This window comes from Leucoraja erinacea, chromosome 28 (genome assembly GCF_028641065.1).
Source record: "Leucoraja erinacea ecotype New England chromosome 28, Leri_hhj_1, whole genome shotgun sequence".
In the NCBI taxonomy this organism is placed as follows: Eukaryota; Metazoa; Chordata; class Chondrichthyes; order Rajiformes; family Rajidae; genus Leucoraja; species Leucoraja erinaceus.
The window spans coordinates 8,044,238-8,066,626 of NC_073404.1; the positions used below are offsets into that span (position 1 = coordinate 8,044,238).

Here is a 22,389-nt window from a genome sequence, read left to right on the forward strand (position 1 = left end):
CCACCACATCACATCCACAGCGCTGCTCAGTGGCGCAGCAGTAGAGTTGATGCCTTACAGCGCCAGAGACCTGGGTTTGATCCTGCCTACGGCTACTGTCTGAGTGTGGAGTTTGCATGTTCTCCCAGTGACCGCATGGGTTTTCACCGGGTGCTCCAATTTCCTCCCACATTCCGAAAAAGTTCAGCTTTGTAAGTTAGTTGGCTTCTGTATATTGGCCCTATTCTGTTGGGCAGTGGGCAGGTGCTATAGACCTGCACGGGAAGGTAGACGCTCCCGCCCCCACGAGTCTCAGGCAGATGGGGCTCGTCAGCCTGGGAAGGCAGTCTATCTAGGAGAGGGAAAACTCTGATTTAAAACCTCCACTGCCTTGTGGCCATATCCAGTCACGGAAAAGGCTCCAGGAGTAAACCTCAAGAAAATCCGGAGCCGGACCCCCTAAGGCAGTTCGTCGTTGTCTACAACCTCGCTCTGGCAGCTCCTGCAACGGCACTGGTGCCAAACTGCTGTTCCTTTGGATCGATCAGTGACGTGGAGGGGAGGCGTGCTGCATGGGCAATAGCCTGTCCTCCATGTGACATCACCCAAGCTTGCAACCGGTCAGGATGCATCACCCAATGTCAGTCATGACCGAGGGGGGCCTACAGAACTAGTGGAGGGTGAATTGACCCGAGTTTAAACCTGTCCATGGCGTTTATACGTTCTCCCCGTGACCGTGTATTTTTTCTCCAAGATCTTCGGTTTCCTTCCACTCTCCTGGTTTTGTAGGTTAATTGACTTGGTGTATGTGTAAATTGTCCCTAGTGTGTGTAGGATACTGCTCGTATGGGGTGGTCGCTGGTTGGCACAGACTCGGTGGACCGAAGGGCCTGTTTCTGTGCTGTATCTTTAAACTTAACTAAACTCAACTCAACTAAGCTAAACTAAACTAAACTAAACATCCTGGACATGGGGTGTACGATAAGGTGAACACAGTCAGCAAGAAAAACTGACTTCCGTTTCTCTGCCCCGTAGGGGATCACTCTGCCGCAAGTCTTCACGGGTCTCCTCGCCAACATCTTCAACGGGCTGGTGAATTACGTCCTCCTCTACGTGCTGACACTGGACGTGCCGTGAGTACCGTCACTCCCCGTTCACGTAACCGTGAGCCGCTAAATGAATGAACGATACTTCATCATCACCACATGCGACAGGGTGCAGTTGTTTTGCATTCTCAAGGTATGCAAAGAGTGGCCACGTATTGGGTGACAACAAAGTTACAAAGTAATCCATGTAGTCCCCAACTGACCCCCTCTGTTCTCGACACCCCCCCTCCTCGACAACCCCCCTCCCCCAAGCCAGGTCCCCCTCTGTTCTCGACGTTCCCCCCCACATCGGGTCCCCCTCTGTTCTTGACCCCCCTTGAGGGAAATGTTACAAACTATAATAAAGTGCATTCTGAGAGAATTTGATTCTAATGATCTTACATCTCAGATCTTATTTAGTTGTACCTTTGACTGTGAATCTTTAGTCTTGAGATTACATTAGCCTTGATATGAATCCAGACTAATATATCTATAGAGGTTATAGATCAATACAGATTATAAATATATTATATTTATAATCTGCATAGATCTGTTAATCTATACTGATTAATTTAGTGTCATGAAGTTATAGCTTGATAAAGTGTGGAAACAGGCCCAACTCGCCCACACCGGCCAACATGTCCCATCTACACTCATCCTACCTGCCAGCCTTTGGTCCATATCCCTCCAAACCTGTCCATCTATGTACCTGTCCAACTGTTTCTTAAATGTTGGGATAGTCCCAGCCTGAACTACCTCCTCTGTCAGCATGTTCCATACATCAAGCAACAGGTGAAAAAGTTTCACCTCAGATTCATATCAAATCGTTTCCCCTTCACCTTAAACCTACGTCCTCTGGTCCTCAACTCACCTACTCTGGGCAAGACACTCTGCGCATCTACCCAACTTTTTCCTCTCATAATCTTAAGATCACCCCTCATCATTTGCTCAGACCATGCCCGCTTCCATTTAAAATAAGATGAAAGAACCTGAAGAAATATGGTTTCTTATGGAAACATAACATTCTTAAGGGATTGGACAGGCTAAATGTGAGAAAAATGTTCCCAATGTTGGGGGAGTCCAGAACCGGGCGTCACAGTTTAAGAATAAAGGATAGACCATTTAGGACAGAGATGAGCACAAACCTTTTCACCCAGAGAGTTGTGAATCTGTGGAATTCTCTGCCACAGAAGGCAGTGGTGACCAATTCACTGGATGTTTTCAAGAGAGAGTTAGATATAGCTCTTAGGGCTAGTGGAATCAAGGGATATGGGGAGAAAGCAGGAACGAGATACTGATTCTGGATGATCTGCCATGATCATATTGAATGGCAGTGCAGGCTCGAAGGGTCGAATGGTCTACTCCTGCAACTATTTTCTATGTTTCTATGTTAACCACGTTTATTACAATTAAATGACACAAACTCCTTCCTTTGTGATATTATCCCTAATTCCCCAGTTTTATTCCTGCATCGTGACATATTTAGTCCGACTTGTCACGTGTCCTCGGTTTTCACATAAAGCTTCTCTCTCCTTGAAGATGTTATCGTAAAATTAGAACCTGCGGAAGGAGCATTATTCCCGTGGAATTTGGAGTAGAAATCTATCCCGTCTGAAAAGGCTGGATGGCGAATCATTCTTGCCCTTCTCATGACCCTGGAGAGTTCCCACTCAAAGTTAGATTGCGCTGTCAGGGATATCAGAAAACTTCATACGGGAGAGAAGCAGAATTAGGACATGGGAGGAAACCGGAGCACCCAGGAGGTCACAGGGAGAACGTGCAAACTCCACACAGACAGCACCCGAGATCAGAATCGAACTGGTGTCTGTGGCGCTGTGGGACAGGGGCTCTACCCACTGTACCACCTTATAGCTCTCATCTGTTCCCCTATGTTTGAAGCATTTTTAACACGTCATCTGGTGTTTTCCAGAGGCTCCGCTGCTGCCAATGTTGCTTCTCAGTACTTTCAAGTCATTCTCCTGTTTCTGTACATTCGAAGGAAGAAGTTGTATGTGGGGACATGGACAGGTACAGTAGAGTGTGCACGCAATACTAGTCTCTTCATCTGCCAACCCATTCCCACACTGACCTTTCTAGCCTGGACCTCCTCCTCCATTGCCAGAGTGAGACCCCCACAGGCAAACTGGAGGAACAGCACCTCATATTCCTCTTGCGTAGCTTAAAACCCAATGGCATGAACATTGAATTCTCCAATGTTACGAAACTAAACAACAACAACCCTTTCCCTTTCCCCTATCCCACCTGTATTCATTCCTCCGGCTTCACATTTTGAGCTTCCTTTCTCCGCACCACACTTCTTTTTATCTCTGGCATTTGTCCACCCATCTGCCATTCGAACAACCCTCTCCTGTATCATCTTCAGCCCCTTGTATCTCCACCAATCACTTGTGTAGAAAGGAACTGCAGATGCTGATTTATGCAAAAGATAGACACAAAGCGCTGGAGTAACTCAATGGGTCAGGCAGCATTTCTGGAGAAACGGAATGGGTGATGTTTCGGGTCAAAAGGGTCTCGACCCAAAACGTCACCCTGTCCTTTTTCTCCAGAGATGCTGCCTGACCCACTGAGTTACTCCAGCACTTTGTCTCTATCTCCACCTATCACTTGCCAGACTTTGTCCTGCACCCACCACCCTTCCAATTTTCTCCCCCAAACCACTGCAATCAGTCTCAAGAATGGTCCCTACCCAAGATGTGACCTATTCATGTTCTCCAGATTTGCTTCCTGACTTGCTGAGTTACTCCACCACTTTGTGTCTTTTTTTTAATCTAAACCAGCATCTGCAGTTTTGTTTAGTTTAGTTTAAAGATAAAGCAAGGAAACCCACCCTGCCCCACCGAATCTGTCCCGACCATCGATCCCCGCACACTAACACTATCCTACACACACTGGGGACAATTTACAATTTTACCAAAGCCAATTAACCTACAAACCTGTACGTCTTTGGAGTGTGGGAGGAAAGCAGAGCTCCTGGAGAAAACCCTCGCAGGTCACGGGGTGAACATGCAAACTCCGTAAAGAACGCACCCGCAGTCAGGACTGAACCAGGGTCTCTGGAGTTGTAAGGCAGCAACTCTACCGCGACACCCCTGGTTCCTTGTGTACACTGATTTCCTCGTGCGGCATCATGCCTATCCGTGCTGTTTATCGCCTTGTATCAGTAACGACATCCATCTCCTCTAGGCTGGTCAGCTGACTCTCTGCAGGAGTGGGGCAGCTTTGTCCGACTTGCCATCCCCAGCATGTTGATGCTGTGTATTGAGTGGTGGACCTACGAGATTGGCACCTTCCTATCAGGTAAGCAACCCATTCTACCAACCTCCCGATCCCTTCTCATTCTGGAGAATGGGAAACTCTGTCATGGATACATAGGACGCTGTTCCACCATGGCTGATCCCTCCCTTCCCCATCAAATAGCCTCTTAAATGTTGCTATCACATGATTAGTTTACTTTAGAGATACAGCACGGAAACAGGCCGTTCGGCCCACCGAGTCCATGCTGACCAGCCACACCCCGCCCCGTACACTAGCACTATCCCACACACTAGGGACAATTTACAATTTTTACCGAAGCCTGGTTATCAGACAGGAAAGTGCACAGGTTTGAGCAACTCACAAAGTGCTGGAGGAACTCAGCGGGTCAGGCAGCATCTGTGGGAGGAATGGGCAGGCAACATTCAGATTGGGACCCTACTCCGGTCTGAAGAAGGGTCACAACCCAAAACGTCTCATGCACATTCCCTCTACAGAGCTTGGCTGACCCGCTGAGTTCCTCCAGCACTCTGCGAGTTGCTCAAACCTGTGCATTTTCCTGTCTGATGGCATTGGAGGCTGATTGATGCAAAACTTTCCAAAGGTGACGTGATGTGGAAGGCACGACCCTCCTCTCCTCAGATCCCATATTTAACAAGGCCCTGCTGAGCAATAAAACATATTGTTGTCCAGTGCTAGAGTTGCTGCCTTACAGCGCTCACTGCGCCAGAGAACCGGGCTCGATCCTGGCTACAGGTGCTTGTCCGTACGGAGTTTGTACGTTCTCCCCGTAACCGCGTGGGTTTTCTCCAAGATCTTCGGTTTCCTCCCACACTCCAAAGACGTACAGGTTTGTGGGTTAATTGGCTCGGTACAGGTGCACAACCTTTTATCCGACAGCCTTGGGACCAGACACTTTTCGTAATTTGGAATTTGTCGGTCTTCGGAATGGAAATTTTTTAGCATAGATTGTAATGGCTGGCTCAGTATCAGAGTGCCCGGATAAAGGTCGCGAGTTTGGCCTTGATCCCGCAACCTCGGTCGCGAGTTTGAGTCTTCAGTGTAGTTTTTTTCTTGCAGAATAAATGTCTGTATGAAATGCAGTGTGTTGAATGAATTCCTGAATTTGTAAATGTGACCGCAGCATTGAATCACCTCCCGCACTCATGTCACCCTAGCGGGGCTACATGCCCTAAGGCGGGCAACATTTTCACACTCTTATATCCGTGTGCAGCAGAGGCGCCAAACGTGAGCTTTGGGTGCAGACGACATCCTGGAAAAAATGTCTGTTTCTTCCAGGTAGGCGATATACCCTCCCGGGCAATATACCCTCCATTCTCTTTTATGAAGGTGATTTAGTTCCCCTTTCTTCCAGGACCGACCCGAGGTTCCGCTGTCACCTCTGCGGGCCACCCTCGGTGAACGCTCACTCAACTTTGTCTTGGGATTCCTACTCTCCCACGCAATATACCCTCACCTTCTCTTTTATGAATGGGGATTTAGTTCCCCTTTCGTCGAGGACCGACCGGAGGTGAACGTCCTGTCTCCCTGTCCCTGGGATAGCAGGGGGCGATCAAACAGCACAATACCCCCCTCCCCCTCCCCCCCCACGCCCAACTCCAGAGGAATCCGCTCCCCAATGGGCCACTACGGCAACAAGTGGCAGTTCGCCCACAGCCCGAGAACAAGACGCACCTTGCGCACCATCAGTTTCTGCCCCTCTGCAGTTGGAGCGGGGCTGGGCTGGAGTTGCTGATCTGGGATCTCCGTGCTTGCAGTGGGCCTGGGGGTCGGTGTCCCGATGAGGGGGCACAGCTCGGCCTGTGGGCGAACTGCCACTTGTCTTTCGGCCAAGGTGGTCCCGATGTCTCCCCGTTTGATGGGGCAGGCCCTTGCCGCCGTAAGTGGCCCCTCGGGGAGCGGCTGCGGCTAGTTTGCGGCCCTGAACGGGGCTGGCTGCTCTGTCGCCTCTGGGATCTCCCTTGCAGTGGGCCTGGGGGTCGGTGTCCCCGTTGGTCCTGACGTTCCGGTGACAGGCATCAAGGTGCAAAGCCCCCCGCTGAGCAATGGGCGGGGAGCTGGAGAGGGGAGGGAAGGGGTCACACACATGGCCAGGAAGCAGAGGGTTAGCTGGGGTGAAACTGAAGGGAGCGACAATCTGCTGCTGCCTGCCCGCTGAGTTAAAACGTTCCCACGCAAGACTCACAATACACTGTGTATCGTGAGTCTACCGTGGGAACTTTTTAACTCAGAGGGCAGACAGCAACATATTGTCAATTATTAACCCTCCCGCGCAATATACCCTCACCTTCTCTTTTATGAATGGGGATTTAGTTCCCCTTTCTTCGAGGACTGACCGGAGGTTCCGCTGTCACCTCTGCAGGCCGCCCTCGGTGAACGTTTTCAAGGACCTTTTTTCAAGGACTGAAAAAATGTCGCTATTCGGAGGTTTTCGTTATTTGGATCTTCGGATAAAAGGTTGTGCACCTGTATAAATGAAAAGTGTCCCTAGTGTGTGCAGGGTAGTGTTAATATGCGGGGATCACTCGTCGGTGCGGACTCCGTGGGCCGAAGGGCCTGTTTCCGTGCTATATCTCTAAACTAAACTAAACTAAAACAGCCACAGAGTGACGTCGGACAGTGTGGACGTACATATCAAACGTAAGGTCTCAAACGGAGGACATTTCCCAGGACAGCAGCAAACCCAAGGAACAGTCGACGGATACAGAATACTGAATAAAGTTTCTGTCGAATTTCTAATTGACTTAAAGCAACAGGAGATCAATATTTGTTTAGCCCATAGGCTCCAGATTTATGTGTTGAAAGGAACTGCAGATGCTGCTTAACACCGAAGATAGACGCAAAATGCTAGAATAACACAGTGTGTCAGGCAGCATCTCAGGAGGAAAGGAATAGGCGACGTTTTGGGTTGAGACCCTTCTTCAGCAGGCCTAACCAAAGATAAATATCCATAAGACTGCAGACGCTGGAAGTCTGAAATAAAAAGGGAAAACTTCAGAAACAGTTGGCAAGTCAGAGAGAGTAAATGTTTCAGCTTGGAATCTGCCGCTTGGCTCTCCGCAGATGCTGCCTGATCTCCTGAGTGTCTCTGGCACTTTCTGTTTTTTAACATTGATTATCCAGTTATTGGCACCTGCACATTTCCTTTTATTGTATTGTATATCTTTATTGTCATTTCCTGAGTATTCACATACCCAGAGGAAACAAAAAAACGTTGCTCAACCAGTGTCCATTCAGTGTGCATTAAAAATAAATAGAAATAAAAATACATATATCATGAACAAAATTAACACTCTACTAAACATTCAACAGGCGTTCCGATCGGCAGCGGCACGGCAGTGGTTCTGCTGCAGTGTGTCCAGGTTGGTGGTTGGTGCTCGACACTTTGGCAGGGGGGCAAAGTCCCCTGAATTTTGAATATACATCCAGTTACACTTTAGTTTAGTTTAGTTTAGACATACAGTGTGGAGACTGGCCCATCAGCCCACTGAGTGTACGCTGACCAGCGACCACCCCATTCACTAGTTCTATCCTACACATAAGGGGCAATCTACTGAAGCCAATTAACCTACAAACTTGGATGCGTTTGGGATGTGGGAGGAAACCGGAGCGCACAGAGGAAACCTACACGGTCACGGGGAGAATGTACAAACTCTGTACAGACAGCACCCGTAGTCAAGATCGAACCTGGGTGTCTGGCACTGTAATGCAGCAACTCTACTGCCATGTCACCTAACAGAAGCATCGGTCTGCCCAGGAGAACATTCTAGATCACAGCAACACGGTGTGAAAATCACTGTCTCTTCAGCTCCTCACAAGGGGAGCGGCACGGTGGAGTTGCTGCCGTACAGCGCTGGCAGCGCCGGCAGCGCCAAAGACCTGGGTTTGATCTGGACTACGGGTACTATCTGTACGGAGTTTGCACGTTCTCCCCGTGTCCGCGTGGGTTTTCTCCGAGATCTTCGGGTTTCCTCCCACACTCCAAAGACATAAAGGTGTGTAGGTTAATTGGCTTGGGTTTGTATACTCAGTGCAAGTGTAAATTGTACCTAGTATGTTAAAGTGTTAATATAGTGTGGGGATTGCTGGTCAGTGCAGTCTTGGTGGGGCAAAGGGCACCTTATCTCTAAGCTAATAACTAAGCATAACTGCTGCATCTAATAGTGGAATTAACCAAATATCTGCCTTCTCTGATTACAGGCCTTCAGTCGGAGGGAATGGTTCATCCAAAAATACCCCCAGCCACCCCTCCACTGGCCATGGCATCAGGTTACAGATTCCAGGTCTCTGCTGGACATTGACACCCAGGTTTAGAATCTCATTCCATGAAAAGATAAATTCGAGACACAGTCCTGGAATTCTTCTCTCCCTGTTGTTGAGACTCTAGCTGGTCGTATTTAGTGTTGGGTAACCAGCCAATTTTGATTTCAATGTAAAGAGTTCACCCATCCTCTTCCAAGAGTTGGAAGACTTAGAACATCACAGAAAAGGTTTCACCATTTTACCAATGAACTCGGTTCCTGGTCAGGGAGATGTGTCAGGATATTCTTGGTAATCCATATCCTTCAAGGTATTGCTCTGAGGAATGTCCAACTTTGCAAATTGTGGATGCAACTAGGAAAACATCTCAGAAGGAAAAGGATGGGTGACCTTTCAGGTACAAGCCCCTTCTTCAAGGGCCCGACCCAAAACATCACCCCATCCTTTCAGTGGCGGACTGGCCAGGGTGTCAACATGCCCGATGGCAAGTGGCCCCTGATGAAGTGGGCCCCCTATATCAATTCTTGAGGCCTACCTTAGACGTTCATTTTCTGAGATAATTTTAGGCCAAGTAAGAAAGCCTGAGACAAAAAATGGCAAGTACTGAGGCTACTTTTGAGACCATACCCCCCCCCCCCCCCCCCCCAAGCAATGAGCAAGGGACATGGATGGGATGGAGAGGTTCTATCGCAGAGGTGTCTAAAATTAGAGGACATTGATTCAGGGTAAATGGTTAGAGAATAGCAAAGAGGACACAAAGGGCCACAGGTCAGCTGGAAAATCGGGCAGACCAGTGGCAGATGGAATTTAATCCGGACAAGAATGAGGGAGTACATTTTGGGATGTTAGATGTTAATAGGACAAATACAAAGTTAGTTCTGTTTTTTAGTTTTAGAGACACAGCAAGGAATCTGAGTTCACACTGGTTCTATATTATCGCACTTTCACATCCACTCCCTACACACGAGGGGGCAATTGTACACAGGCCCAATTTATCATACAAACCCCGTAAGTCTTTTGAGATGTGAGAGGAAGCCCATGCAGTCACAGGGAGAACACATGTCCCAGTCAACAGCAGAGACCTAAGCAGTGTTCATATACAGAGAGACCTTGGTGGGATAGTTCCCCTGAAACTAGAGAGGAGAGTCGATGGTGCGGTGCAGAAGGCAATTGGCATGCTTGCCTTCATAAGCCAAGACAGCGAGTATAGGAGTTGGGTGTCATGCTACAGTTGTATAAAACTGTTAGTTAGACCGTACTTGTGTACAGTCATGGTCACTACTCTACAGGAAGGTGAGGGTACCATTTGATAAAGAGTGCGGAAGAGATTCGCCAGGACTTTGCTTGGAATGAAGGGCTATCGTTACAAAGAGAAATGGGTAAAACTGGGTTTGTTGTTACTGGAACGCAGGAGGCTGAGGGGTGACCTTACAGAGCTTCATAAAAGGACAAAGATAGGCTGGATGTTTAACAAGGAACTACAGATGCTGGGAAAATGGAAGGTAGATAAAAATGCTGCAGAAACTCAGCGGGTTTCTCCAGCATTTATGGAGGAGCAGCAACTATGGAGTGAAGGAATAGGTGACGTTTCGGGTCGAGACCCTTCTTCAGACTAGTTAGGCTGGATGAATGTCAAGAAGCAGAAACAAGAAACTGCAGGTGCTGGTTTACGAAATGTGACACAAAATGCTGGTGTAACTTAGCAGATCAGGCAACATCTCTGGAGAACATACATTGGTGACTGTGTCATGTTCAATGAAGTACAGCGAAAAGCTTTTGTTGTGTGCTAACCAGTCAGTGGAAAGACTAGACATGATCATAATCGGGCTATCCACAGTGTAGAGAGAGAGATACATGACGAAGGGAAACATCAGCTATCCACGATCTCCAGGGATGCTGCCTGACCCGGTGAGTTACTCCAGCACTTTGTGGATTGAAGTCGAATGGGAAAGGTTATAAAGGAGATGTGAAGGGCAGCAACCCCTGGTTTACATATGGGGAATGGTAGCTATATATGGAAGGATAAGATGGGATGTTTCCACTAATGGAATCGTCTAGGACTAGAGATCATAGCTGGTTTACGAAATGTGACGAATGACTTTCAATACTGAATCAGAATATACTTAATGTATGAAATGCTGTCCAGCTCCTCTATATTCACGGTTGGCTCAAGAGTAACTCGGGAGAGGAACTTGGAACATCGCAGAAATGAGAAGTAAACGGCAAACTTAGTCGTACCCGTGGGAACTCGGTTAAACATAGAAACATAGAAATTAGGTGCAGGAGTAGGCCATTCGGCCCTTCGAGCCTCCACCGCCATTCAATATGATCATGGCTGATCATTCAACTCAGTATCCCGTACCTGCCTTCTCTCCATACCCCCTGATCCCCTTAGCCACAAGGGCCACATCTAACTCCCCCTTAAATATAGCCAATGAACTGGCCTCAACTACCCTCTGTGGCAGAGAGTTCCAGAGATTCACCACTCTCTGTGTGAAAAAAGTTCTTCTCATCTCGGTTTTAAACTCTTGATCATAAACTCGGAGTCTCGTACACAACCACGAGTCTTTCCCTTGGGGTCACTCGTAGGTCAACTCACACCGTGAGACAGGGCTATAAGGATAGCGGAGTCAGGGGATATGGGGAGAAGGCAGGAACGGGGTACTGATTGGGGATGATCAGCCATGATCACATTGAATGGCCGTGCTGGCTCGAAGGGCCGAATGGCCTACTCCTGCACCTATTGTCTATTGGTACACAAAAATGCTGGAGAAACTCAGCGGGTGCAGCAGCATCTATGGAGCGAAGGAAATAGGTGACGTTTCTTCAGACTGAAGAAGGGTTTCGGCCCGAAACGTCGCCTATTTCCTTCGCTCCATAGATGCTGCTGCACCCGCTGAGTTTCTCCAGCATTTTTGTGTACCTTCGATCTTCCAGCATCTGCAGTTCCTTCTTGAACACCTATTGTCTATTGTCTATTTGATGAAACCTCATCCCAAAGGACTGTCTGGCTGGACAGCAGGCCTGAAACAGCTCACTGGCCCCTCCTCGTGGTTGCAAAGGTTATTGCGCCCACAGAGGAGATGGGTCCCAAGTATATCGTTAGTTTAGTTCATTCTCACGTGTACCAAGATACAGTGAAGAGCTTTTGTTGGGCGCTATCCAGTCAGCGGGAAGACAATACATGATTACAGTCGCGTCATTTACAGTCTATAGATACATGATAAGGGAACAACGTTTAGTGCAAGGTAGAGCCAGCAAAGCCCGATCAAGGATAGTCCGAGGGTCACCAATGAGGTAGATAGTAGTTCAGGACTGCTCTGTGCTTGTGGTAGGATGGTTCAGTTGCCTGATAACAGCTGGGAAGATACTGTGACTGAATCTGAAGGTGTGCGTTTTCACACTTCTATACCTTTTGCCTGATGGGAGAGGAGGGAGTGTCCATCGTATTATATCCCATGCTAACTTCATTGAAGACATTTGATCGTTTAATAACATTTTTCTTCCTGAGTGCTAATCTCCGAGTGTGTTGTTGGTGGTGTTTTCTGTTCGCAGGGCTGGTTAGTGAAGTTGAACTCGGAGCACAGTCGATTATTTACCAGGTGTTAACAGCGGCATACATGGTAAGGCTGACGTCTCCCTGAGAGCACAGCGCGTACGCAGTCTTGTTGCCATTGAAAACGCATGCCACCTTTAAAGCATGTAGAACATGTACAGCACAGCACACGAACAGGCCCATCGGCCAGCAATGTCCATACTGAACATGATGCCGAGATGAACTGCACCCACTGCCTGCACATGGTCCCTAACCTCCAATTCTCGGCAAATCCATATTCCTATCAAAAAGCCTCTTAAAGGGCCTGTCCCACTTTCACCACCTAATTCACAAACTTTTTTACTCGTGGAGATTTTTCATCAGGCTAGAAAAAACGCCGCGACCTACTTGCTGCCACGAGTACCTACGACTAACATCACCTACTACCTGCTACGACCTACCTACGAACTCGTGACGACCATGCTGCGAGTATGAGTCAATGGCAAACTCAGCAGAGGTCGTGAAGATTCAGATTCAATTTTAATTGTCATTGTCAGTGTACAGTACAGAGACAACGAAATGAATTGGGTCGTGAAAGTGGGACAGGGCCTTTCATGCCTCTTTTGTGCTGTATCTGCAGCCCTGGTATCCCATTGCAGAAGGGATGTGTTGAGGCTTTGGGGAAGGTGCGGAGGAGGTTTACCAGAATGGTGCCTGGATTAGAGGATCTTCTTTAAACTTTCCCCCTCCCACCTTAAAACACAGTCCTTTAGTCTTTGATATATCCACCCTGGGAGTAAGGTTCTGATGCCTCTCAAAACTCTATATGCATCTATCAGGTCTTCTCTCAGCCTCCGACATTTCAGAGCCAACTATTCAACTCTGTCCAACCTCTCCTTGTAGTTATAGCCTCCATTTCAGGCAGCGTTCTGGTAAACCTCCACTGCACCCTCTCCAAAGCAAACACATCCTTCCTACAATGGGGCGACCAGAACTGCACACAATGCCCCACATGTGGTCCAACCAAAGTCTTCTAGAACTGCATCATGACTTCCTGACTCTCATACTGAATGCCCCGACCCATGAAGACAAGCAAGGCAAATGCCTACCTTTAAACCTTTAACCACTCACACCTGGACTATTTTGTACACAAAAACAGCTGGAGAAACTCAGCGGATGCAGCCCAGCACCTCTATGGAGCGAAGGAAATAGGCAAATATGTTTCAGGCCGAAACGTTTGCCTATTTCCTTCGCTCCATAGATGCAAATGCCGCACCAGCTGAGTTTGCACCAGCTTTCGGCCCTTCGAGCCTGCACCGCCAGTCAATTCCTATCTGGCTGATCATCCAACTCAGTATCCCGTACCTCCTTCTGTCCATACCCCCTGATCCTGTTGCCACAAGGGCCACATCTCTACTCTTTAAACCTGCCTCTGAGCACAGCAGTCACTCCTCACACCTGGACATTTTGTCTCCTTTTTATGTCAGTCATAGAGGCAACAGATGGAAACTGGCCCTTCCACCCAACTCGCCCACGCCAAGCAAGATGCCCCGTCTACACTAAGCCCACCTACCTGTCTTTGGCCCATATCCCCCTAAACAAAACCATAATTATACTTTACTAGCCAAATATGTTTTGCAACGTACCAGGAATTTGATTTGTCACACTGTCATACCATCAAAAAGCAATGAAACCTTCTTTCCATGTACCCATCCAAATGTCTTTTAAATGTTGTTATAGCACCTGCCTCAACTACTGTACCTCCTCTGACAGCTCATTCCATATATCCACCACCCTCTGTGTGAAAGGTTGCCTATCAAGTTCCTATTAAACCGTTCCCCTCTCAGCTTAAACCTATGTTCTCTTGTTCATGATTCCCCAAATCTGGGTGAAATAATCTGTGCATTCACCCTATCTGTTCTCCTCCTGATTTTATACGCCTCTACAAGATCACCCCTCGCCCTCCTGTGCTCCAAGGAATAAAGTCCTAGCCTGTTCAACCTCTCCCTATAGCTCAGGCCCTCAACTCCTGGCAGTCCCAGGATGGCGGGACTGTCATATGCTGAGAGGATGGAGCGGCTGGGCTTGTACACTCTGGAGTTTAAAAGGATGAGAGGATATCTCATTGAAGCATATAAGATTGTTAAGGGTATGGACACGCTAGAGGCAGGAAACATGTTCCCGATGTTGGGGGAAGTCCAGAACCAGGGGCCACAGTTTAAGAATAAGGAGTAGGCCATTTAGAACGGAGACGAGGAAACACTTTTTCTCACAGAGAGTGGTGAGTCTGTGGAATTCTCTGCCTCAGCGGGCAGTGGAGGTGGGTTCTCTGGATGCTTTCAAGAGAGAACTAGATAGGGCTCTTAAAAATAGCGGAGTCAGGAGATATGGGGAGAAGGCTGGAACGGGGTACTGATTGGGGATGATCAGCCATGATCACATTGAATGGCGGTGCTGGCTCGAAGGGCCGAATGGCCTACTCCTGCACCTGTTGTCTATTGTCTAACATTACAGTACACCATTGCTAACCCTTCCCAGTTCAACAACATCCTTCCCATTAGCAGGGTGACCAAAACTGAGTCCAAATGCGGCCTCATCAACATCTTGTACAATTGTAACCTAATGTTCCAACTTCTATACATATACTATACTTTGTACATCTCCAGAGATGCTACCTGTCCGCTGAGTTACTCCAGCATTTTGTGTCTATCTTCGATTTAAACCAGCATCTGCAGTTCCTACTACTACACTTTGCATCTGACCGATGAATGCCAATGCACCAAAAGCCTTCTTCACTACTCTATCTACCTGTGATGCCACTTCCAGACAGCAATGTACCTGTATGCCTAGAATCCTCTGGACTACAACACTCTCCAGGGCCCTACCATTCACTTTGAGATCTTCTCCATCTTTCCTACATTACAACAGTTCTTTGTGAAAACCATGATGTATCGAAACATAGAAAATAGGTGCAGGAGTAGGCCATTCGGCCCTTCGAGCCAGCACCGTCATTCAATATGATCATGGCTGATCATCCACAATCAGTACCCCATTCCTGCTTTTTCCCCCCATATCCCTAGATTCCGTTAGGCCTAAGAGCTATATCTAAAGGGGCTGTTCCACTGTACGAGTTCACACAAGAGCTCTCCCGAGTTTTAAAAAATCAAACTCGTGGTAAGCACATAGAATGTACGTAGCGGATACGTCGGAGCTCGGGAAGTCTCTTAGTGGCTCGTAACGCCAACGGCAGGTACTCGGGAAACGCGGTAAGCTCGTGAAGATTCGTGAAGATTTTTCAACGTTGAAAAATGTCCACGAGAGCCCCGAGTACCTACGAGCGGCCATTACAGTAATTCTCCAAGTTCGAATCAAGGGAAACTCGGGAGAACTCTTGAATTACCTCGTACAGTGGGACAGGCCCTTTACTCTTTCTTGAAAACATCCAGTGAATTGGCCTCCATTGCCGTCTGTGGCAGAGAATACCATAGATTTACATATATCGGTCTTTCTTTCATTTACTCCACTATGGGGGAGGACACACACAAAATGTTCAACTGAAGACAAATACAGATAAATACATGTGGAAGAGTTGACGTTGTTTCTTGCCCTACAGATACCCCTTGGTTGCAGTGTGGCTGCAAGTGTCCTTGTGGGCAACGCGCTTGGGGCTAGAAACCCGGAGAAGGCTCAGAACTCAGCAGCCATCGCCCTGTGTTTTATCGGTGAGTGTTTGTTGAGTTCCCCGGCCATGGCTTGCCATGTTGTTGTAGGAATGCACAATGGTCTCGTTCATGGTTTGCGCCAAAGGCTAAACCATCACGGGCAGCAGCCTGGCACTGCGGGAGAAGCCGCCACCACCAAACAACGATTGCCCCGGATACGTCAGCACCTTCCCACATCCCAATGATGTGCGGGTAGGCAGACAAATCACCGCTTATATGGACAATATCCACAATTACACACAAAGTGCTGGAGTAACTATGCGGGTCAGGTAACATTACTAGCGGTGCTGGCTCAAAGGGCCGAATGGCCTCTTCCTGCACCTATTTTCTAATCAGGTAATGAAGCGGAATCTGGTACAGCTGATACAGCGCGGATCAGCCCTTCGGCCCATCAAGTCCGCGCCGACCTGCGCTCCCCGCACTTTTACACTCACCAGGGACAATTTATAACCAAGCCAGTTTACCTCTTTTGAAGTGTGGGAGGAAACCGAAGACCTCAGAGAAATCGGGAAATCAGAAGACGGGGTTGAACGTACAAACTTGGTACAGACAGAGACAGCACCCGTGATCAGGATCCAGGCAGCAACTCTACTGCTGCGCCACCATGCTGCCCAGCGACAACATTTTGTGCTGAAGAACATAAAGGGGGGGGGGATAGTGAATGTTGGCCTTGTCGGAGACACATGGATGTAGATTGGGTGGTTGAAAGTGAAAAATGAGAAACAAAGAACTGTAGATGCTGGTTTACCAAAAAAATCACACAAAGTACCGGAGTACCTCAGCAGGTCAGGCAGCATCTCTGGAGAACATGGATAGGCAACGTTTTGTGTAGGGACCCTTCTTCAGGTAGCGATCCCGCAACATCGTCTATCCATGTTCTCCAAAGATGCTGCCTGACCCGCTGAGGTACTCCAGCTTTTTTTCTAGCCTTGTTGGATATAATCAATGCAAAAAAAAGTCAATAGTCATTGCATTCATAAAAAGTACCGACGGGCTTTTGAGATACAGCGTGAAAACAGGCCCTTCGGCCCACCGAGTGTACGCTAACCAGCGATCACCAGCCCACTGCACCAGCAATCACCCCGTACCCTCGCATTATCTTACTCACTCTGGACAATTTGCAATTATACCAAGCCAAGTAACCTACAAACCTGTACGTCTTTGGAGTGTGGGTGAAAACCGTCGCACCCGGAGAAAACCCACGCAGGTCACGGGGAGAAGGTACAAACTCCATACGGACAGCACCCGCAGTCAGGATCGAACCCGGGTCTCTGGCGCTGTGAGGCAGCAACCCTACCGCCCGGTTGACAGATATTCGCCCAGACTGACGGAGGTGGCATGGACCTGACAGAAACGCTGCCCTCAAAGATCCAGCAATCTCAGTGCCACAGCCTTCTGCTTTTCTGATCTCCTACCATCTCTCACTTCAGGGTGGTACCCGACACCCAGCGTCCTCATTGGGAAAGCAGGCAAACCTATTGACAAATTCTCACAGGCATTCAATCACAAAGAATAAAGCACGACCTCCAGCTGATGAGGAGTGCAGCACTCCCTTAAGATTAAAGTCAGAGATGAAATATGATACCCTTCCAAATAATTACTGAGCTGAGCAAATTATAACCAATCATAATAACTAGTTTGTAGGTGCAATTAGGTTGCTAGGCACCAAGTGTGGCTTACTATGTAATTAAGAAGTCTCATTTTATTGCATGAGATCTGGGTAATAGTTTAATGGTAAAACTGATACATAAAGAGAATAACTGCAATAGTTGCAAACTGCAAAATATTTTGGACTTATCCCACCTCTGGGAACCATTACATTTTTCCTGAATATCCTTTTAAAAAGATTATCTGAGGGGCACAACATGATCATAGACCATGATAAAACAGGCCCTTTGGCCCATCTTGCCCTCACCACCTAGCATGTCCCATCTACACTAGTCCCTCCTGCCTAAATTTGGCACATATCCATCTAAATTTGTACGTCTTTCGAGTATGGTTGAAAGCCGGCACACCCGGAGAAAACCCACGCAGGTCACGGGGAGAAGGTACAAACTCCATACAGACAGCACCCGTAGTCAGGATCGAACCCGGGTATGTATCCAAGATAGACACAAAAAGCCGGAGCAACTCAGCCGGGACAAGCAGCACCGCTGGAGAGAAGGAATGGGTGACGTTTCGGGTCGAGACCCTTCTTCAGACATACATCTGTCCAAATGTTTCTTAATGTTTAACATGAGGCAAACAGAAGACTGAGAAGTAGTTTTAGTGTCCTCAACATTGTTGCAATCATTACTTGGTGTCGTTTTCTCCTTCCATGAAACAATGTACTTCTGAACGGGTTAGTGGGCAGCACAGTGGCGCAGCGGTAGAGTTGCTGCTTTACTTTTCACCAATTGAGCCAGTTCTCTCTGATTGCAATGAAGCCCACAAACTAGTGCACAGTGTATGGGAAGAAGACCTTGGAGAAATCCAGCCGAATATCCAGATAAGAGGAAATGCCAAAGCTTGTTGTCAGATTTTTTTCTTTTTCATTGGTCAGTTCTGTACACTTAATGTGCAAATTCCTCTCCTGCCAAAGTCAGGAATTGAAACTGGGCAGGAACCCTGCATGAGCAGGAGGTCTTCACAGCCTCATCTGGCTGCAGTCACGGATCTCAGCTGCTAGTTGACCATGTTAGTGTTGGTTGACCATGTTGGCCCTTGTTGACCATGTAGGACCTAGTTGACCTATCTGACACTGGAGTGGGTTGATGGTGAGACCCATGTTGGTCTTAGTTGACCATGTTGGTGCTAGTTCGCCATGTTGACTCTACAGTGGGAAGCTGGTGGATGGTTGAGCTGAGGTGGGAACGGGAGTGGATTACATGTCCTCTCATTTCTGCTCCGACCTTCAATACGAACATTGCTTTTTTAAAAGAAAAAACAGAAAATGCCATTGACCATTTTCTGAAAACCCACACGGTCACAGGGAGAACGTGCAAACTCCACGCGGGCAGCAACCGAGGTCAGGATCCGTCTGATCCAGCCTTCTCTCGAAACTTCTCTGGGAGTTTAGTGGCTGACAATCGGAATTGACACTTTTTTTTGGTGTTCCAATTACCTTCTGTCTTTCTCTCCATCAATATCAATAGTGCTTCATCACCGCATGTGCAAACACAGTGACATTTGTTTCCAAGTCGCCAGATTTGGCGCCATTTCCAAAGTCTTATCGAGCGCGAGGTCTTATTGAGCGGCGCCCGACAATAGCAGATCAGGTCGCTGATAAATAAAATGCAAAGGCAGGGACATCGCTGTAAGATGGTGGTCTAGTGTGTCCTCCTGTTCACAAGCTGCCTGAGCTCCCATGGGCAGCATTTCCATCAGCCTTACCCCATACAGGGTCTGTTGAGAAATAGGTCAGTGTTGCCAAAGTGCCCTCCATACACACGGATAACACAGTGACCACAAGAGTGACCGGTAACTGCATCTTGCCCAGACATACACAGCTGTGGTCATCTCTGCCTCTTTGTAGGGGGAAAAAATTGCTAAGTAACAATTTGCTTTCCATTTCATCAGGCGGCTGTTCACTGCTGATTTCTGTCATCCTTGGATCCACTCGGAGTGTGCTGGGATATGTTTTCACCACTGACAAGTTAGTGACAGCAAACGTTCAACATTCAAATGCTATTGAATATCGTCAGCATGTCTGAATATCTGACACTTCTTTCTCTCCTCCTCATCTCCCCCTCTTTCTCTCTCCCACTTCTCTCTCTTCCCCTTCTCTCACCCCCTGTCTCTCACTGTTTCTCTCCCCCTCTCTCTCCCTCTCTCTTTCACCCTCTACCAATCTCTCTAATCCCCTCTCTCTCCTGTGTCTCTCCTCTGTTTCTCTCGCCCCTCTCCCCCCTCTCTTTCTCCCCTCTCTCTCTGTCCTGCAGGGAGATCATTCAGTTGGTGTCAGATGTGGATCCAATCATTGCCACGTTCCACTGGTTTGAAGCCATAGCTGTGAGTATTAAAGCAAGACTGAATGAGAAACGGAACGAACAATTTGTATAGAAAGTCCAGATATCCACATTGATAATTAATAATAGATTAACTGGGTAGAATATTTTTCACTCGCATGAGATGCAGTTGGATGCATGAATAGCTCTCCCCTTCCAGAATCTAGCTGTGATGACTTGAGAGGAGATAGACACAAACTAAACTAAACTAAACTAAGCTAGGCTAATAGTGAGCTAAAATAGATGCCTCAGTAGAGTAACTCAGCGGGACAGGCAGCATCTCTGTAGAGAAAGAATGGGTGACGTTTTGGTCGAGACCCTTCTTCAGACTGAGAGTCGGGGGAAAGGAGAACGAGAGATATAGATGGCGATGTAGCGAGATATAGAACAAATGAATGAAAGATATGAATCAAGGTTCAGTGCCTTCTCCCCATTACCTTTGATACCCTTACTAATCAAGAACCTGAAGAAGGGTCTCGACACCTATTCCTTTCGTCCAGAGTCGCTCCAGCTGCCTGAGTTGCTCCAGCATGTCGTGTCTATCTTCGGTTTAAACCAGCAGTTGCTTCCTGCACAATGGAAGAGTTGTTGTCAGTGCGTTCATGTTTCTCTGTGGCAGCCCCGTTAACAGGTAGTGTGCCTGCTCTCCCTACAGACTGTGAGCGGCGGAGTGCTGAGAGGGGCTGGGAAGCAGAAGCTGGGAGCCCTCGGTAACCTGGTTGGCTTCTACTCCATTGGCTTCCCCCTGGGGATCACGCTAATGTTTGCAGCTCACCTTGGCGTCACAGGTAGGAGTCCACCCACCACGGTGCCCTTTGACCTTCCCTTGCCCACTGTATGTGGAGTCTTTCTGTGGGCCCAGTGTACTGGGGCTCAGTGTGAGAATGCAACTCAGTTCAGAAGTTTGAGGGGGGGCCTCATTGGGGTGGGGGGGGGGGGGGGGGGGGGGGGGGGGGGGGGGACAGGGGATGGAGGATGGGGGGGGGAGATCATCAAACTTATTTGTTTCATCCATGATAAGGTTGAACTTCCTGAGAGTTGATGGAGCCGCACCCATTGGATCATGGGCCAAACATGGCAAATGGGACCAGCTTGGATGGGGCATCCTGGTTGGCATGGATTAGTTGGGCCGAAGGGCCTGTTCCCTGCAGTATGGCTCTGTTACTTGTACCTCATTAGTGGGTTTTAGGGTGTCAGTTGCTGCAGGACCAACCGCGATCCTCCAAACCTCTGTACCAGCCTCATTTTGTACGTGGTTGGCACAGGCAGGTCTCTGCTCGCTGGAGTTTAGAAGGTTGAGGGGGGAACTCATTGAAACTTCCAGAATAATGAAAGGTACAGATAGAATGGATGTGTAAAGGATGTTTGCACTGGTGGGAGAGTCTAGAACCAGAGGCCACAGCCTCAGAATTAAAGGGCGCTATTTGAGAAAGGAGATGAGGGAGGGAAACTTCTTTAGGCAGAGGGTAGTTAATTTGTGGAATTCATTGCCACAGAGGGCTGTGGAGGCCACGTCAGTGGATATTTCTAAGGCAGAAATGGGCAAATTCCTGATTAGAATGGGTTATGGGGCAAAGGCAGGAAAATGGGATTAGGAGGCAGTGATCAGCCATGATTGAATGGCGGGGTGGACTCGAAGGGCCGAATGTCTACCTTCGATTTTCCAGCATCTGCAGTTCCTTCTCGAACATATTCCCTCTGGATTTGTCTTTTGCTTATTGTCTTTTCCTCGTTGCCCTTGAGAAAGTGCAGGCAGATTTTTCGGCCCATTGCGGTCCATGAGGGAGGGGGTGAGACGCCAGGGAGCCTTGGGGAGAGAGTCCCAGGATTCTGCCTAACTTTGACGAAGGACAGGTGAGAAGATATGTGGAATTCCTAGGCCACAATATCACCATGATGACCAGTGGCACGGCCAGCCAGTGACCCAGGCTGTGGTGCACGGGCCATCCATAAGCCAAGAGAGCGGTCAAGGGCAGCACGGTGTCGCAGCGGTACAGTCCCTGCCTTACAGCACTGGAGATTCAAGTTCAATCCTGACTCTGGGTGCTGTCTGTACAGAGTTTCTACGTTCTCCCAGTGACCATGTGGGTTTTCTCAGGATGCTCTGGTTTCCTCCTACACTCTTTCAGGACGTGCAGATTGGTAGGTTAATTGGCTTCTGTAAATTGTAAATTGTCCCCAGTGTTCAGGGCAGTGCGAGCGTACGGGGTGATGGTTGGTCGGCACAGACTTGGTGGGCCGAATGGCCTGTTTCCCTGCTGTATCTCTCAAGTCTAACCCCTTGGTTCTTGGTTTCTTGGTCCTCCAAAATACTCCAAATGTAATTTAAACTGGAGGTGAAGGTGAAGGTGAACCCTAATGTCAGGCTGGATTTACGGAGGTCATATGCAACGGGGTGCGGTGGGACGCGGGTCCAATGCAAATGTAGCTTGGCAGCAGCAGCAGCAGCAGCAGTAGCAGTAGTAGTAACAGTAGCAGTAGTAGCAGTAGTAGTAACAGTAGCAGTAGCAGTAGCAGCAGCAGCAGTA

General features: G+C 48.3%; 1 protein-coding gene across 3 annotated transcripts in view; it reads left to right on the top strand.

Annotated features, from left to right (window-relative positions):
* Positions 1–22,389, top strand: part of LOC129710557 (multidrug and toxin extrusion protein 1-like) — a 51,949-nt gene that overhangs the window by 22,751 nt on the left and 6,809 nt on the right. For all 3 annotated transcript variants that reach the window (XR_008725691.1, XM_055657633.1, XM_055657632.1), the window contains exons 7-14: positions 1,015–1,112; positions 2,995–3,092; positions 4,269–4,382; positions 12,174–12,241; positions 15,767–15,875; positions 19,434–19,509; positions 19,796–19,865; positions 20,517–20,649. Coding sequence is in view for 2 of the 3 variants with exons in the window: in XM_055657633.1 (XP_055513608.1) it covers positions 1,015–1,112; positions 2,995–3,092; positions 4,269–4,382; positions 12,174–12,241; positions 15,767–15,875; positions 19,434–19,509; positions 19,796–19,865; positions 20,517–20,649 (766 nt within the window). In the remaining variant the exon portion in view is untranslated. The remainder of the gene's footprint in view (positions 1–1,014; positions 1,113–2,994; positions 3,093–4,268; positions 4,383–12,173; positions 12,242–15,766; positions 15,876–19,433; positions 19,510–19,795; positions 19,866–20,516; positions 20,650–22,389) is intronic.